The sequence below is a fragment of the Anabrus simplex genome, chromosome 2 (assembly GCF_040414725.1).
Source record: "Anabrus simplex isolate iqAnaSimp1 chromosome 2, ASM4041472v1, whole genome shotgun sequence".
NCBI lineage: Eukaryota > Metazoa > Arthropoda > Insecta > Orthoptera > Tettigoniidae > Anabrus > Anabrus simplex.
The window spans coordinates 746,232,425-746,250,659 of NC_090266.1; the positions used below are offsets into that span (position 1 = coordinate 746,232,425).

Here is an 18,235-nt window from a genome sequence, read left to right on the forward strand (position 1 = left end):
TTAGCGATTTCCGAATCAGGAAACATTTTGCGAAACAAAGGTCCCGCGTGATCAGCACAATTTACAGGCAGGTTATGTTCTACTATAAATGACATAAATAACGCCTCGGCATTCGTCACAGGATTTACATCTTGGTTTTTACATGAAAAGTTCAGTTTCTGGTTTCTTTCTACACACTGGACACTCTCCTTATGTTTTTCGTTTGCATATGCTTGAGTATATCGCATTTCCCGCCATCTGCAACTGAAAATTCACACCTACATATAGTACAGAATGTGAACGTTGGTCCCTTTCTGGATTAACTCAAACATTTTTCCCTATAAGCAGTTTTGAACACTGCATCATATTTCTTTTTTGACATTTTGGCCAAAACAAATATTAAGGCACAACACGAGCACTTCTACGGGTAAAACAAATATGGTGTGCTACTTCTGAGGTTAGGTTACTCCAAAGAGAATGTTACTCGCTTGACTCACTTACGAAGAGAATGACTGTATTATAGACCAAAGAGCAGCACACGACTGGCCACCGTGCCCCGTACTGCCATCTGGTATCATTATTAGAACTACTATCGACCAGCCATACTCAGCCATATATCGATAGAACGAGGAAATCCACGGGAGTTTGAAATAATACGAAAATTACGGATATTGCTCTGAAAATCGGGAGATCGGACCCGGCAATCAGGAGATCAGGAGGAACGATGAAAAATCGGGAGTCTCCCACTCAAATCGGGAGACTTGGCAAGTCTGCAACATTAATTTAATAATTATTATTGTGATCACAATTCAATACGGATCAAAACCATGAAGTTTATATCTTATGATATGAACAACTTTATGCCAAAAAATGCCGAATGATTTAAATGAAAAAGTAATTGATGTTCATCACTTTGTCATTGAGAAGCATAAAGTGAAGGAATATTTGCTCTCCCAAACAGGAACCGCATGTCAGACGCCATTCAGTTTCCAGATGCCTCAAAGTCGAACAATCGATAAGAAGGGGACATCGAGTGTTTTCGTACACACTATCGGAAGCGAAAAACAACAATGTACTGCAATGCTTACTGTAACAGAATGCCTGAAGTAAAATTTCTGCGAGGGATCTACGTTTGTACCCAAGAAAAATGGCGGACGGACATGTCACTCGCACAAGATTAGATACAAACGGTTTGGGGAAATCTATCAGGGTCCCTCCTTCATTGCCCAGCAATAATAATCATAATAATAATAATAATAATAATAATAATAATAATAATAATAATAATAATAATAATAATAATATTTGCTTTACGTCACACTGACTACTTTTAAGCTTCTCGGATGACGTCAACATGCCGGAATTTAGTCCCGCAGGAGTTCTTTTACGTGCCAGTAAATCTACCGACATGAGGCTGACGTATTTGAGCACCTTCAAACACCACCAAAATGAGCCAGGATCGAACCTGCCAAGTTGGGGTCAGTTTTTTCTTCTGAAAAGTGAAGTAGGGTACATTAGGTAAGTTGGACACGACCTGAAGTGAAATAAACATGAACTCATGAAAATACCATTCATGTAAGTGCATAATAATGACATACATATGACTTCAGGTCATATTGCCAGCTCATAAAGGGAAGAATATTTTCCAGTGTCGAAACTTAAAACCCACGTGTCCAACTTACCTGATATACCCTACTTCACTTTTCAGAAAAAACCTTACGTCAGAATTTTATGCCAATTGACGATAACCGAAGATGAGTTGAACCAATTGTGTGTACATTATATTTGATGTACCTTTAAATGTATATGATTTGTTAATAACTTTTGTACATATCTCAATTCCTTGAATATTTTACGCATCTGAAGTGTTCGGTTGTATTTTTTGTCAAAAAAAGTGCATTAATTATGCGAGAAAATATGGTACCCTCCTCAATTGATAACCATTTTTTTTCAACTACGGTATCTATGGCACTTTCCAGGTCCCACATCCTTTTATCTTCGCACACTACGTGCTAAACAGGAATGCCATTGATCAGCTGTCACCTCACGAAATACTGTGTCAAGAATTTTATCCACGTCACAAAGCTTGGAGGTGGTGTTAAGGCTGGCAACATAATGTTTGATCTGGCTCCACACCATCTCTATTGGGCTTAATTCTCAGTGATACAGGGGCAATCCGAGTACAGTGATGTCCACTTGTTCAGCTAACTTATCTATTACATATCTCTCGAACTGAGGCCTGTGAGTCTTCACAAATTCTAGCAATTCGGTTTTACCAAGTCCTTCGCGCATGTTACATTTTTACTTCTCAGCCAGGGAATTACCTCACCTTTTTTTCAGGATTTGTTTGGGATCCATTGTAACTTCACAGTGTGATAAGGAGTGTTGTCTACCACGATAATACTACCAGGCATCAGCTATGGTAATATTCTTTCAAACCACGTTTTAAATACGTCACCAGTCATTTCATCGTTTCTCGGTTTTTCTTAGACTTGAACATAAGATCACCACCCTGCACAAAACCAACATAACTTCCAATGTGTAACACGATCAGTCGCTTACCCCTCCCTGTTGGATTTTTAGCCTGTGCTTAAACCTGAATGAAATGCATGTTCCTTCTGTCCCAAAGTACCTTTTCTTGCTGTTTTTGTAGACGCCAAAGTGCCACAATTCAGTCCCGCAAAAGTGCTTTTACGTGCCAGTAAATCTACAAACATGAAGCTGACATATTTGAGCACCTTCAAATACCACCGGACTGAGCCAGGATCAAACCTGTCAAACTGGGGTCAGACGGCCAGCATCTTTACCATCTGAGCCACTCTGAAGACTTCTTACTCTTATCCACTTAATACAAGGAACCTGCGAAGTATCTGGTGACCTTAAAAATGCCACTATCGTTACTCTAATCAAAAAAGGCGATTGTAGTGTTTGTGGCAACTATCGTGGTATATCACTATCTATAGTAGGTAAAATTCTTGATAGAAATTTGCTTCATCGCCTGCAGAATATTTGAGAATACTACTAGTCACAGTGCAGTTCTCGAACTTCCAGAGGTACGACATATGTGCAAGGCAAATCCCGGAAAAATGCCGAGAACAACAGACTTCTTTGTACCTAGTGTTCTATAACCTAGAAAAGGCTTTCGTCTCAGTCCCGAGACCAGCTATGTGGACAGTGCTGAAACATTTTGGCTGTCCTCAGCACTTTGTAGATCTGGTCAAGGCTCTTCATAACACGTCTGGACAAATCATCAAAATGATATCTCTGATCCATTTTCCATTACCCATGGATTGAAACTTTTTTTTTTTGCTAGTTGCTTTACGTCGCACCGACATAGATAGGTCTTATGGCGACGATGGGACAGGAAAGGCCTAGGAGTTGGAAGGAAGCGGCCGTGGCCTTAATTAAGGTACAGCCCCAGCATTTGCCTGGTGTGAAAATGGGAAACCACGGAAAACCATCTTCAGGGCTGCCGACCGTGGGGCTCGAACCCACGATCTCCTGGATGCAAGCTCACAGCCGCGCCTCTACGCGCACAGCCAACTCTCCCGGCGGTGGATTGAAACTAGGATGTGTGTTAGCTCTTCCCTCATTACCAGCCTGCCATGCTATATAGTCTACAGACAGTCAAGGTGTAAGGGAGAGGTATCGCTTTGATGGGGGAGTGTTCAATCTGAATAGACTTCGCTCCCAAACACTCACGATGATTATCTCAATTACAATAGTACATGCAAGCACAGAAATGGTGTCCCGACGTAAACAATCAACACTGCCCCACTCCAGTAGAGAAAATGAAGGGAGGGAGTGGAGGGGTAGTGTCGAAGGCCATTCCAGTACCAAAAAGGAGAGGAGGGAGTGAACGGGTAGTGCTGAAGGCACAGTGTGTGTATCGCTATACATCCACCGCTGTGCCCATTTAAATCACAACAGTCTTGTAGCGGACTGTCTACCAGTAGCAATGCGTTAAGCGTGGAGGTGGGGGTATACCATGCTTTGTTTATACTGGGACACCATTTCTGTGCTCGCGTGTACAATATGCAGATGACGCTGTAACACCTGCTCTCACACCTGAAGAGCTGCAACAGTCAGTGAATTGTTTCCAAGAGTGCTTGCGATCATTTTAGCCTCTTCATTAATGTTCAGAAAATTACGTATTCTCACAGCCTGCATCTGGGTCAGGCCTCCCAATTTCCAATATCTCCACTGCAGATACTACACTAAAGCAGATCTACCCCTTTATATATCTTGAAAGTATCCTTTCAAAAAAAATGCTACCTGTTCTAAAGATGCAGCTAGGAGAATTGGTGCTGCACACTCAGCACGTTTATCCCATCATGACTTCATGCATAAGGACCTTGCACTGCATACCAAGATCATGGTTTGCCACGCTTTACGATGTGACACTTGGATCTTCTATGTCAAGATATAAAAAAGCTAGAGCGCTTCCGTCTGTAAACACTTAGATCCATCCTTAACATCAAATAGGAGGACCGTGCCATCAAACTTGCGGTTCGTGAGAAAGCGCAAGTATTAGGCTACCGTCATTGGCCATCGTCCCAGATGAATAGAGCACATTAAGCACATGAGTAATACCAGATTTCCTAGCAAAATCCTGTACGGTGAACACTGCTCCAGCACAAGACTTCATGGACCCCCTTTGAGGAATCCTCAAGGACCAGCTAAAGCATACCATGAAGACGACTGGAATCAACACTCGAACCTGAGATACATTGCTAAGATTCGTACACTTTGGTGCTACACTGTCTCTATATCAGCTACCGAATTTCAAGAGGAACAACGCAGATATAAAGAGGCCAAACGACAAGCACGAAAGTTCTGTCAAGCTCAGTATCCCCCTCTCCGAGCCACACAATGTGATTTGTGTGGATGTATGTTTCATGTCAAGATTGGGTTACTCCGCTCCTCCCTCTTCCATTCAATATTTGGGCTCCACTTCTCAAGAAAAGAAAGGGCAGGGAATTTTTTCTATGTAACCTACCTGATAAGATTTGGATGATTAAGCTGATGCATAGCTTGTACTTCTTTTACGAAGTCTTCAAATACACCAGGTTGACTGAGAGCATCCTCCTTTAAAACTTTAACTGCTACAGGTCTGATACGACCGGTTGGCGTAGTCCACTCTCCACGACGCACAACTCCAAACGACCCATCTCCTAATTTGCTGATCATCCTGTAGGCAAAACAACATTTATAAAACAATAAATCTTTTACTAGTAGCAAGAACATTTATTTCCGTTATAATTTCCAAGGAATAAAAATTCTAGCTGTTAAAACAATATGTAGTTTCTAAAACAACTGAACCATTTCAACTCAAAAGTACCAAATGGGAAAGAGATGTGCCACCTAGTGTTGAGGTATAGGAACATATTAGCTGCTGAAACCTGATGCATACTTCCTAGCAGATTGTATAGATTATTACTGAAATGAAAGCGATGGAGAAAAATCTCTCCTGGAAATATTTGCTTCATCTGGTGAAAATTTCATTTCCAGCCTGTAAGTTATATGTCCCAGTGCCAATCCCATGAAGTACAAATGAAATCATTTTGTTTTCTTCACAGACAATGCAGGAAGTATATCACAAGACTAATTGTGTAAATAAGGGTGAATGTACCAACAGATAACCTCATCATCAGTGTGACTACAACAGAAGAAGAAAGTGAAATATCCTACACGAAGAGAAAAGAATGAAACAGGAGAAATGTCATGAAAGTAATAGTGCAGAATGGTACAAATTACAAACATCAGCACCAAAGTACATGATGGCAAAATGAACAAAATTATCACAAAAATAATGTATTCTATTATCACCACCTATTTAATACAAGCCACGTGTTACGTAGATGAAATCTACATAATACTATGTACACTTCTCAGGGACATGTTTCGCCTCTTGTTAAGGGCATCATCAGCCTGTAGATCTCTTGCAAAGCAACTAATCAATCAATCATTGATCTGGATTTAGGACTGTCACTCAGGTGGCAGATTCCCCTATCAATTGTTTACATACTCTTTTCTTAAAAGATTTCAAATGACTTTGAAATTTAACAAATATTTCCATTGATAACTAGTGTTCCTTTCACTATTCCTGTTCCTACAATTGAATATTTGCCCCTATTTGACCTCTTTAATTCCAAATTTATCTTCATATTATGATCTTTCCTATATTTAACAACTACACTTGGGCATATTCATCTACTATTTTCATTCCACAACAATTCTCCACTAAATGTTCAAAACAGTCTTTGGATCTTTTCCAGTTCTTGTATCAAGTAATCCTGGAGTGGGTCCCAAATACTGGAACAATACTCTAACTGGACAGTGTTATGCATCAACCAGCTAATACCAATGTAGTTGGTCTGTTATTGGACATTATAAATTTTCCAGCTAACTCATTCCCGGTTGCCAGCGTTTTGCCCCAGTGTGTTAAATTTACCAAGTGATGAGCCCAATTTAACACACTGGGGCAAAACACTGGCAACCAGGAATGAGTTGGCTGGAAAATTTATAATGTTCAATAACGGCTCAACTACATTGGTATTATAAATTTACTCATTCGGGACAAATATTTCAGGTTCCCTATGGAAATAAACATCTATGTCAACCAGCTAAGCGCCTATTTAAAAAAAATTACATTTTGATATAGCCTATTGCATAGGACAATGAACTACATGTAGCACTGTTTTTGCACCTTTTCATTAGGTTTGTTCCAACACAATTCCGAATCGATTCTGAACTGTGTGCTCATGCGCTGTAACTTGACGGGCGTTCCAACATAAATGAGAATCGGTTCTGAACGGTTCTGAATTCCCAGCTTGCTGTTCCAATATAATTCGGAACTGATTCGTAACGGTTCCAAACCGGTGAAAACGATTCTCGGTCTAGAGAGAGCTAGACGTTCTGGTCATGAGCACTAAAAGGTTTGTTCCAATACGAGTTCGGAATGCAATCTGCGCACTTAGATCCATCTCAGATCTGCACTTCCTCCATAAACCTCACGGCCGAGATAACCCACATTTGAGATTTTGGAAAGTAAGGAAAATGAGTGATTTGGATGGTGATAGTGACCTCTACATGAGGAAAGGTTAAGTGATTAGGATGAGTTTGATATGAACATACTGAGAAAAAGAGAATGAAAATTATTTAGGTAACTAACAATTCAAGCTTTATAATTAGGTTAGGCCTATAATATTGAAGCCAAGGTTACGAATAGTGGAAGCTTTCACCTTCCACCATTCCAAGGGCCTTCGTGGCTTGTACGGAGATGACTTTGCTATAATACTGAATATTTTAACTTGATTGTACCATGTTTTCTTTCACAAGATTTTAATCCTAATGTAAACATATTAGTATAGGTACCTCCGTCCAGGCAAGTATTGCGATTTGCTGAGCTCCAATAATTGTCTCATTTTCAGCCAGATTACGGTCACGCATCTGTGAGTTTGCATTCGGAAGTTAGTGGGTTCGAACTCCCACTGTCGGCAGCCCTGAAGATGGTTGTCCGTAGTCTCCCATTTTCACACCAGGCAAATGTTGTAACTTACTTTCATTAAGGCCATGGCTGATACCGGTACCTTTAAAAAAAATAAAGAAATTCTGCCTTCTGTAAATCCTAACATGTAAACGTCCCTTGTCCATTAATGTTCCCTGGAATGTCCTTCCTGGAACCTGTTTATGGAGGTCCCACCAAGATATATCAGATCGCTGGATTCAGCGTCCAGAGTGCTAACCTTTACACCATACTCACTTACCCAATCAACTATGTCTATGCCCACTTTCAAGCGCAAGATGCTCTGGTTATGTGGGTTGGACCCTGTCTTGAATTTTCTTTTTCGATTGCACAATTGTGATGCTGAGGGGATGTTTTTTCCAAAAGGGTATAATATTTATAGGAGGAACCAGGGTTGCTGGGGTTTTCTTATTAGATATAAATAATTTTGCAAGTCATTAAATATTAAAATAATCAAAATGAAATTAGACTTCCCATCAACAGCACAAGATTTTCTTGAGAGTAAGATAGTGAAAGGAGGACAGCGTGGAGAAATATGTACAGCTATATTAAAACACAGAAGGGGGTAAAAAATAACATTCCAGACCTAAAATGGGAGACAGGACAGCTCAGGATGTGTCCTTGCAGATAGGGAAAAGTGGAGATGTAAAATTGGTGAATGATTTAATTCAGTATGGAGGCCGAGAAATGTGGTAGAAGTATTATCACTGGTGGTGACCTAAATATGGACATGGCTTGGGAAGGAGATTTAAACTCTGAGAAACATGACCAACTTTTTAGCAAACAAGTTGATCTGGTAGGGTGGTATACCCAACTGGTAAAGGAAAATACAAGGGGCAATAACTTTCTGACTGTATTCTTGGTCAAACCTGAAGAAATGCTTATTAAAACAGAGGTACCTAATAGAAGGAATGAGTGATAATAGCACAGAGATGTTAGAAATTAACTGGGCTCAGTGGCTCAACCATAAAATTAGTTAGTGGGATGTAAAGCAAATGGCATTATTATTATCATTGTTGTTAGAAATTAACACTGAAGCAAGAGAAAAGAAAAGAGAAAGGAAGATAGTCAAGTTGTATGATAAGGCAGACACAGAAGCAATAGGATCTTACTTTGCAAAAAATGTTTACAAGAGGATAAATTGATGCGAAAATGTAGAATTGCTATGGGGAGGACTCAAAAATGTACTTCTGGAAGGGGAAAGAGTAGAGGTGCTGATTGAAACTGTCAGCAATACAAAGACCCATCATACTACAACAGGGAGTCAAAAGACTAAATAGGGTGACAAGGAATAATATTAGAAAAGGAGTATGAAATAAGGTGAAACTCTAATTGTTACAAAGGGAATTAAATAAGGTAAAAAAAAAGAGGCAAAGGATTTCCTTGAGAGTAAGGACGGGGAGAAATATGTATAGTTACATTAAAACACAGAAGGGAGTAAAAAATGAAATTCCAGACCTAAAATGGGAGACAGGAGAGCTCAGAATGTGTCAGAGGTTTTAGACAAGAGTGAACAGTTGGACTGTATAGCAATAGACTTGTCTAAAACTTTTCACAGAGAATACCATGGTACTTATCAGAAAATGAGAAAAATAGGACTGGATAGGAGGCAGATGGATCATTAACAGAACCTCAGAAAGTGGGGAGGGATATAGGAGAGGGCAGTAAACTGGTGCCTTTACATTTTTGTGAACAATATTCAAGAAGAATTGAACTTGCAAATTGTATCAGATATTAAAAGGAACAAGCATGAGTGTAAAAGAGATGGCATATTTAATACTTGTAAGACCTCAACTGGAGTATGCTTCGCAGATAAGAGATCCTTATTAAGAATTTTTGGTAAAAGAATTGGAGTGGGTGCAGAGGAAAGCAGGTTAGGTATGTGATGGGGACCACAGAACAACCAGCAGTGTTAGTATCATGCTAAGGAAACTTGGGAGGGAAAGTCTGACAGAAAGGAAGTTGAGAGCAAGAATGGGGGGTATGTACCTGGCATATGCAAGGGAAAGTGCTTGGGAGGATAATGGAAAGAGATTAAAGACTGAAGGTGTTTATAGAGGTAAGTTCGATCACAAGTTTAAAATAAGGTTACGCCAATGGCATAATAACCGGGGGAAATATTCATTTGTGGGAAGAGGGAAAAAGAATGGAACAGCTGTGCTAAGGACATCTTCAATCATTTCCAAAAATATGTGCATTCATTCAAATGTAAAATGTGGTCATGGCAGAAGGAAGTACCCCATTTGGAAAATAAATTTTCTAATTCTTGTGTGTTTACACCATGATTAGATTCTGGTGAAAAGGATCATAGACTTATTGCATATACCTTTATATTTTCAGAACAAACAGTCCCTCAGTATGAAGATGAATCATTTTTATAAAATTTTTGGGTCACTCGAGCAGTTGCTGAGAATATTGCTGAGCAGTTCCAGCAAACTCCTCAGTTAAGGCACTATGGGCAGTATGGAAAACTATCGGCTCTAAGTCAGGTCAGCAGTGGTAATTTATAGTTGACTATGCTTCGTGCATTCATTTCTCAGCAAAATGCCTATACATGTATTTTATTCATCTTTGGCATAATACATATGCATTGCTAATTTCAGGTTCTCATATTTCTGAGGTTCATGGGGCATCACACTGCAAATTTCAGAGATGTTGCTGACATATTAGATGTTACCGTCAGTTCTTTACATAGGGTGCTCCAAAGAGTAGTTCTATTTTTGAGCAATCTATCTATCTATCTGCCCAAATAATTATCCGGCCTACAGAAGTTGAAAAAACGGACAGTGAACTACATTTCAGAAAAAAAAGGGTTTCCAGGTGTCATTGGGGCCATCGATGGCTCTCACATAAAAACTGACAAACCAAGAAATGACCCGGATTCCTGTATAAATAGGAAAGGCTTTTATTTTATACCTACAGTTATTTCGTGTTCCATCCATGTTTAAGTGATGCTGTTTTGGAAGAGAATGGCATCAACATTGTTGTGGAAAGGGCCTTGCCTCAACAGGAAATAGGCGACGTTGAGGACGATGACGATGATTACGATAGAGATGCTAAAGGGATTCGGAATGACATTGTCAATACGTTAAGAATGTAAACATAATTCATTCCTTATCTCCTCATTACAGTAATCAAATACCCGCCAAATAAATGATTCGTTTCTCCCACTGTCACTAGATGACACCGATTACGCACAGAACAATTTTATTTGCGTTCCAACATGCCGCAATAACGAACCGGTTCTGAACGGTACTCAGTAAGCACTTGCGCATTCACAGTTGTTGGTATCGATTCTGAATGCGTTCCGAACTGTGTGTTGGAACAAACCTTTTAACCCAGATCTGCCTACTGTCCTATTTTAAGGACAGAAGACTTACCCACCATCTGTTACTACTGCCTAAGCCATCAGGCAAAAATTGGTGCTAATTGTTATGTTGGTAGCAGACTAAAGATATAAACTGCCATTTGTTTTCGTTTCAAGCATTTTAAAGAAGTTTCTGTACATTGTTGATAGCTTTATAACAACACGACTTTGGCATCATGGAAAAGCTCCTGCCCCGGAAGAATGAAAGGTAAGTTATGCAGTACCTTTTGTTGATATTTGTAATCCAATTGCTGTGATATGTTGGTCAAGGTAGAAGTAATGATTATATGAACTCTCCATTCTTGGTGGCGAATAATTGACTGTGATTTTCATTTATATTTGAGTGTCCTCTCTATAGGACAGTGGTCATAAGGGGTACTATTACATAGTTTGTTTCTCCTCTATTCCAGCATGTCTCTGAATGGGATTTTGTCAATTCTGGAGGAAGAACCAGACTGCAATGTGGCATCTGTTACTGTGTTACCACCTAGTTCCATGGATGACATCGTTACTGATGAGGAATCCGGTGAAGAGGACAATTTGAACGTGAATCATTTTCCTGGATCATAGTTACGTGCTGATGCAGAAATGATTTACCATAAACAAGACGATGTAGCAGTTGAAGAAGTTGTAAATAACACTTCCAACTGTGACATTACTGAGGAAAACCACCCGAAATTGGCCATGTCTTCTAAAACTGCATACGTGTGGACAACACATGACTTGGAACCTGAAACGGAAAAGAAGCGCAGTCGTCCATCGCCGCTAGAAAATGCTGATTCCCGATATGACCACGTAGATCATATGATTGAATCCCAAGGGAAGCAAACAAGGTGCAGGGTATGCGACAGAAAAGCGTCTATGAGGTGCAAAAAGTGCAACATAACGCTACATGTGTAGTGTTTTGAGAAGTACCACTATGCCATGTAGAAGCACCAAGGTCCTCTGAAGTCTTACATTTTACTGTATTCCCTTCAGTTCAAACTCTAACAATTCATTCTGTAATCAGACTGCTTGCATTAGATTCAAATTAAGAATAATATAACATTAGAATGACATACACATTTTTCTTATTATCATACCCTTTTTGCCCACTGTCCTTTTCATAGGACACCCCCCCCCCCCCTGCCCATGCAATGTACCTGGTCCTGAAATACTTAACATTGGGGATCATCATACAACCTATAGGTCAGTTATATACCATTAATCTTCAAATTCAAGCAAAAAAGATTTTTGGGCAGATCTGGGTTAATAATAGCCTTAAAATATAGGAAACTTACCTAAGCACCATCATCTGAATCCAAGATTTCTATTTTGCAACAAACTGCTACGAGCGGATTTTTGTGAACAACCTTAGTTCTGCTTCAAATAGGTGACATATTACACTGTTGATCCATAACTGACAATTAAGGGTGTGATAGTACATACATCACACCCTCGCACTATATGAAGAGGCGAGAGATATTGTCAGTATTCGACTTATTATTATTATTATTATTATTAATATTATTATTATTATTATTATTATTATTACTATTATTATTATCTGCATTTCAATTGTATATTTTGTCATTAATATTTGTAAGCTGGGATGTCTCCATATATGCAGTATGAGTAATTTGTTTTGATCATACGGCTGGGAAAACATTCCTATATTGGAACTTGGAAACTTTGCATGAGTCAAGTATATATCCCAATCTGATGAGATGAACTTGTTGTACCAGGAAAGTTCTATGACTCATGTGAAGCAACCCAGAGAGTTTGTTTATGTCTTGGGACCAACAAGGAGTTCACGGCGTGGTCTTGACAAGAGGATCTACCATGATTGGCTGGCGAGGATCAATCCAGACGTATCATGTTTTCATTGTTGTTATAAATATGGAGTCTTCCAGCAATCTTTTGTCTATAAAGGTTCATCAAATGGCGGGAATGACACAAGGTACGGGAAAGGAGTAGTGCTGACACACTGTACGAGAAGGAAGTAGTGCAGACACACTGTACGGGAAGGAAGTAGTGCAGACACATTGTACGGGAAGGAAGTAGTGCTAACACACACGGGAGTGAAACTGGATATACGGTATTCGAGTGACACTGCTACAATGGACTGGACTTCAAACGTTCATGGAACGTAGTCTTGTTATGTTTGTGGAAAGTAGCTGATCGACAAATTGTGGAGTGCTTACGCGTTAGGTATTGTAGCACTTGTGGCGGCCTGGCATTATATGTTGGTGAAAGCTATCTCAGACTTTCCATAATTTATGTTCAGGATCGACAACCATGTGTTGCTCAAATGTATATATCTTTAGAACAAGTGTTAAAGTCTGTGAACACAGTATTACGAGGTACAGTATCTGTGATGTTATAACTGCCGATTATGAGAATCGGCAAGTCGTATCGATATAGAGACAGTGAAGGGTTCTTATATACATATATGTACATTGTTCAACGAACTAACTACAAATGGTGGCATAGTTCTCGCTTTCGTTTTCCTACCGTTTTCATTGTTGTTATAAATATGGAGTCTTCCAGCAATCTTTTGTTTGTGTATTATAACCGTCTTACTAATAAACGGTGTATAACTTTTATACAAGGTTTATACACCGTTTATGTGAAATTCGTTACTAATAAACCGTGTATAAGCCTCCTGTGTATACAACTGTTATAGTTATTCACTGAATTGCGTATACAGACCAGGACCCTTGTATAAGCGTTGTATAGCAGCGAGTAGCGGAAAAAGGAATGAGTGAGCAGTTTATTTTCGTGGTATGAATTGTCTACAGTAATATAATCGTGGTGAAATATTCGACTTATCCGTTTAACATTGAACACACATTGAAAGAATGGACGATAACGTTGATGATCTTCACAATATTTTAAACATAGAAGACATACACCATTCAGAGGTTATGGAGGCTAGACATCTTCATAAAGTAAAACACTTTAAAGAGACGGAATGACAATGAATAACTATAAAAGAAATGATGGTTGGGAGTATTTTTGTGCAATAATGTGTTACAACTTAATAGACTTTTGATATTGCGAGTTTATTATACACTATCTGCCCCTACAAAGATCTTTCTCAATTGAGTACCAACCGTATAAAAGGGGACATATTCCTCGAGATAAAAAATGGCATAACTTGAAAACCATACGTTATATGATTTCCATACTTTGTAGTTGAATACGCAGAAATATGATGTATAAATGCCTAATAGGAACTTTTTTTGATCAAACCTTTCGTTTAAGCTACAAAACAAGTTTTCCTTTCTATTGAAAAGTAAAAATTTTGGAATGTGTACCCTTTTCAACTAGCCGATTCAATTACAATTGCTTACGTTTTCCGTACTACCCCAGTTAGGAGCTTTTGATACTTTCTTAAGCTTTTTCATGTCTTTTTTGGCGTCCATTACACAAGCAAGCTGAAGAAATGTTGATATCAATATACTGTAAGTCAATTTCCAGCTGTCTCACGGAATGACAATGAATAACTATAAAAGAAATGATGGTTGGGCGTATGTTTGTGTAATAATGTGTTACTGCTTAATAGACTTTAAATTGTGAGTTTATTATACATTATCTGCCTCTACAAAGATCTTAGATCTTTCTCAAATTTGAGTATAAAAAGGGACATATTTCTTGACATAAAAAATGGTATAACTTGAAAACTGTACATAATATGATTTCCATACTTTGTAGTTGAGTACGCAGAAATATGGTGTATAAATGCCTTAATAGAAACTTTTTTGATCAAACCTTTCTTTTAAGCTACAAAACAGTTTTTCCTTTCTCCCGAAAAGTAAGGATTTTGGAATGTGTACCCTTTTCATCTCGCCGATTCAATTACAATTGCTTACGTTTTCCGTACTATCCCAGTTAGGAGCTATTGATCTTTTTTTAAGCATTTCCATTTCTGTTTTGGTGTTCATTATACAAGCAAGCTGAAGAAATGTTGATATCAGTATAAGCCAATTTCCAGCTGTCTCAATGTTGCCACTGCCTTTTCGATATGCCGTGCTACTGTGCGACTTTCCAGAAAGTTTTTCTCGTAGATAACCAGCAGAAGCGATCATAAAGGCGGTGAACGTGCGAAATACATCAGTGAACTGCAGGAAGAGATTCCTACGCCTTGGAACAAGTGTATATGTGCTGTATAGTAACACAATGCGTATACATCGTTTATTAGTAACAAAAATGTAAAAAAGCTTATACAGGGTTTATTCACTGTATAACTATACAAGAGTTAAACAACTGTATAAGGACTTTTTATTAGTAAGACGGTAAGTGTATTTTGGTGTGTCGATGAGGTGCTCATGCACGGATTTTATTAAGAATATAGTTAGATATTTTATAATCAGTGGAGTTATTGATGAACCTAGGTGCAGTTCCTACCTATTTAGTCGTTTTCAGAAGGTTAGGTAAGGCCTGTAGCAGATGTACCAGTACGCAGCATTATGTACACGCCCTGGGATATAAAGAATGATCATGCTCTATCTAAATTCGAGGGATCCATTCTGGTGAACTCTGGCGTCCATACTAAGGACATTTCGGTTAATTATGTTTATTAATTTAAATTATTTCAAGTATTTTATTAAGTTTTTTAGTAATGTTATTTATTTACTTACTTACTCCTCGGCGCTACAGCCCTTGTAGGGCCTTGGCCTCTCTGACGATTGTAGCCCAATCTTCACGATCTTCTGCACGCCTCCTCCATTTTCTTATTCCCATCTTTCTTAAATCATCCTCCACATCATCCAGCCATCTTTTCCGGGGTCTTCCTTTCCATCTTCTACCACCTGGATTTCCCTTATAGATCTTCTTGACAGCCCTATTATCTGGCATTCTCTCTACGTGTCCCAACCATCTTAATCTGTTGCTTTTTATTTCGGTTACGATACTTGGATGTCCATAGAGTTCTTCCAATTCCTTGTTTTTCCTTATTCTCCACAATTCCCCTTCCTTCACCGGGCCAAAAATCTTTCTCAGTATTTTTCTCTCCCATCTGTTCAACAGTTCTTCATCTACTTTGGTCATTGTCCATGTTTCAGAGCCATAAGTTACCACTGGTCGTAATACTGTTCGATAGACTGTCAACTTTAATCTTCTACCAAGGCTGCGTGATCTAAACACTTTCAATAAAGCTAAGTAAGCCCTATTGCCCGCAGCAATCCTCGCTTTTATTTCCTCTTTCATGTCATTATCTTTTGTCACCAGCACTCCTAAATACTTAAACTTTTCACATCTCTCGTAGTTAATCCCATTTAATTTTATGCACTTGTCTTCCCTTACTACGGTCCTCCTAGATGCAAACAAGTAACGAGTTTTGGCATTATTCACTCTTAGGCCCATTTCACCTCCTTCCTTTTCTAATCTATCCAGTCCTTCCTCTAGGTCTTTCAATCTTCTAGACAGCATAACATCATCAGCATAAGCCAGATTCTGTGTTACACGGTTGAACAGCGTACCGCCTGGATTACTGACCTCCAACTTTCTCATCACACGCTCCAAAACCACATTGAAGAGCAGGGTAGATAACACATCCCCTTGCCGCAAACCTTGGTTTACTTCAAACTCTTTAGTAAGATTTTCTTCTATTTTAACCATGCATTTAGTACCTGTTAGGGTCATTTGTACCAGTCTTATCAATTTAGTTGGGAACTCCATGTCCATCATTGTTTGATACAGTTTCCTTCTCTTCACACTATCATAAGCCTGCCGAAAGTCCACAAACAGCTGATGCACATCCACATTATATTCATAGCATTTCTCCATTATTTGCCTGACAGTGAAGATGTGATCTGTTGTTGATCTACCCTGTCGAAAGCCACTTTGGTAGTCTCCTAGTATCTGCTCAACCAGTGGAGTGAGTCTCAGACAAAACCTTGGCTAAGACCTTATAAACCACACTAAGCAAAGATATACCTCTATAATTTTCACAATTTGCTTTATCTTTCTTCTTATGAATTGGGCAAATAATTGCTAAGCTCCAATGCTCTGGCATTTGTTCTGTTTCCCAAACTTCCACAATTAGTTGGTGAACAAGTTGCGTCAACCAGTCACCCCCGTATTTAATCATCTCAGCTGAAATGTTATCACTTCCTGGAGCCTTATTATTCTTCAAGTACTTAATTGCCGTCCTCACTTCTTCTATAGATGGTACAGGCACTGGTTTTAAATCTAGGCTAGGATTCTGCCAAGGCTGCCCATCCACTTCTTCCAATCTCCCCGTCTCTGCAGCAACATTCAACAGTTCACTAAAGTATTCCGCCCATCGGTCAAGAATCCGGTCTCTTCCCCCAATCATGTTTCCTTCTTTATCTCTACAGAATACAGCATGTGGTTGAAAACCTTTCTGTACGTCCTTTATTTTCCCACAGAACTTCCGTACTTCTTGCATATCATATTGTTCCTCCAAATCTGTAATCCATTTCCTCTCTGCCTCTCTTCTTTCTCCTACAAATTCTGTCTGCCTCTTTCCTCTTCTTCCTAAATTCTTCTACATATGTTCTTGTTTTCCTGCTAAACATTTTCTTCCTTGCTTCATTTCTTTCCTCAACTGCTCTTCTGCAATCATCATCAAACCATCCTTGCCTTTCGGTCTTTACCTCAACTCCTAGTACTTCATCCACAGTTTCCTGCAATGCATCCCTCAATAAAATCCACTTTCCTTCGATGTTTTCCACTGCCAAGCTTTGTTGTTTAGCCTGCAATTTCTTCTCCATCCTGCATTCATATAGTTGTGCAGTTTCTTTATCTTTCAATTTTGAGACCATATATCTCCTTGGAGCTTTCCCTTTCTTAGCAGATCTGTAAGTTGCAATACGTTGCCTGTATTTTACCCGTACCAAGTAATGGTCCGAATCACAATCAGCTCCCCTACAATTGTCAACTTGTAGTATGTCAGATGCATGTCTCCTATCAATTACTACATGGTCTATTTGATTAAAGGTGACACCATCTGGTGAACACCAAGTGGCTTTCCGTATATTCTTTCTCTGAAACCATGTACTCTTTACCACCATTGAGTTTCCCATGGCAAAATCAATTAGCCTCTGTCCATTATCATTTGACTCATCATGCAAACTTTCCTTCCCAACTGTCTCCCTATAGGCTTCTTCTTTACCCACTTTAGCGTTGAAATCTCCAAGTATGATTTTTACATCTTGTCTTGGGATGCATTCTATTTCTTGTTCCAATTGTCCATAGAACATATCTTTCTCTTCATCCTCAGCCTCTTCTGTAGGTGCATACACACACACAAGGGTGATATTGAAAAAATGGGCCTTCATCCTTAGAGTGCATATTCTTTCATTTACAGGTTTAAAATTCAAAACTGCTGACTTATATCTGTCATCCACTAGGAA

General features: G+C 39.0%; 1 protein-coding gene across 3 annotated transcripts in view; it reads right to left on the bottom strand.

Annotated features, from left to right (window-relative positions):
• The window catches only part of Ack (activated Cdc42 kinase), a 366,870-nt gene that overhangs the window by 286,787 nt on the left and 61,848 nt on the right, over nt 1–18,235 (bottom strand). For all 3 annotated transcript variants that reach the window (XM_067139427.2, XM_067139425.2, XM_067139426.2), the window contains exon 4: nt 4,979–5,170. In XM_067139427.2, coding sequence (XP_066995528.1) covers nt 4,979–5,170 — 192 coding nt within the window. The remainder of the gene's footprint in view (nt 1–4,978; nt 5,171–18,235) is intronic.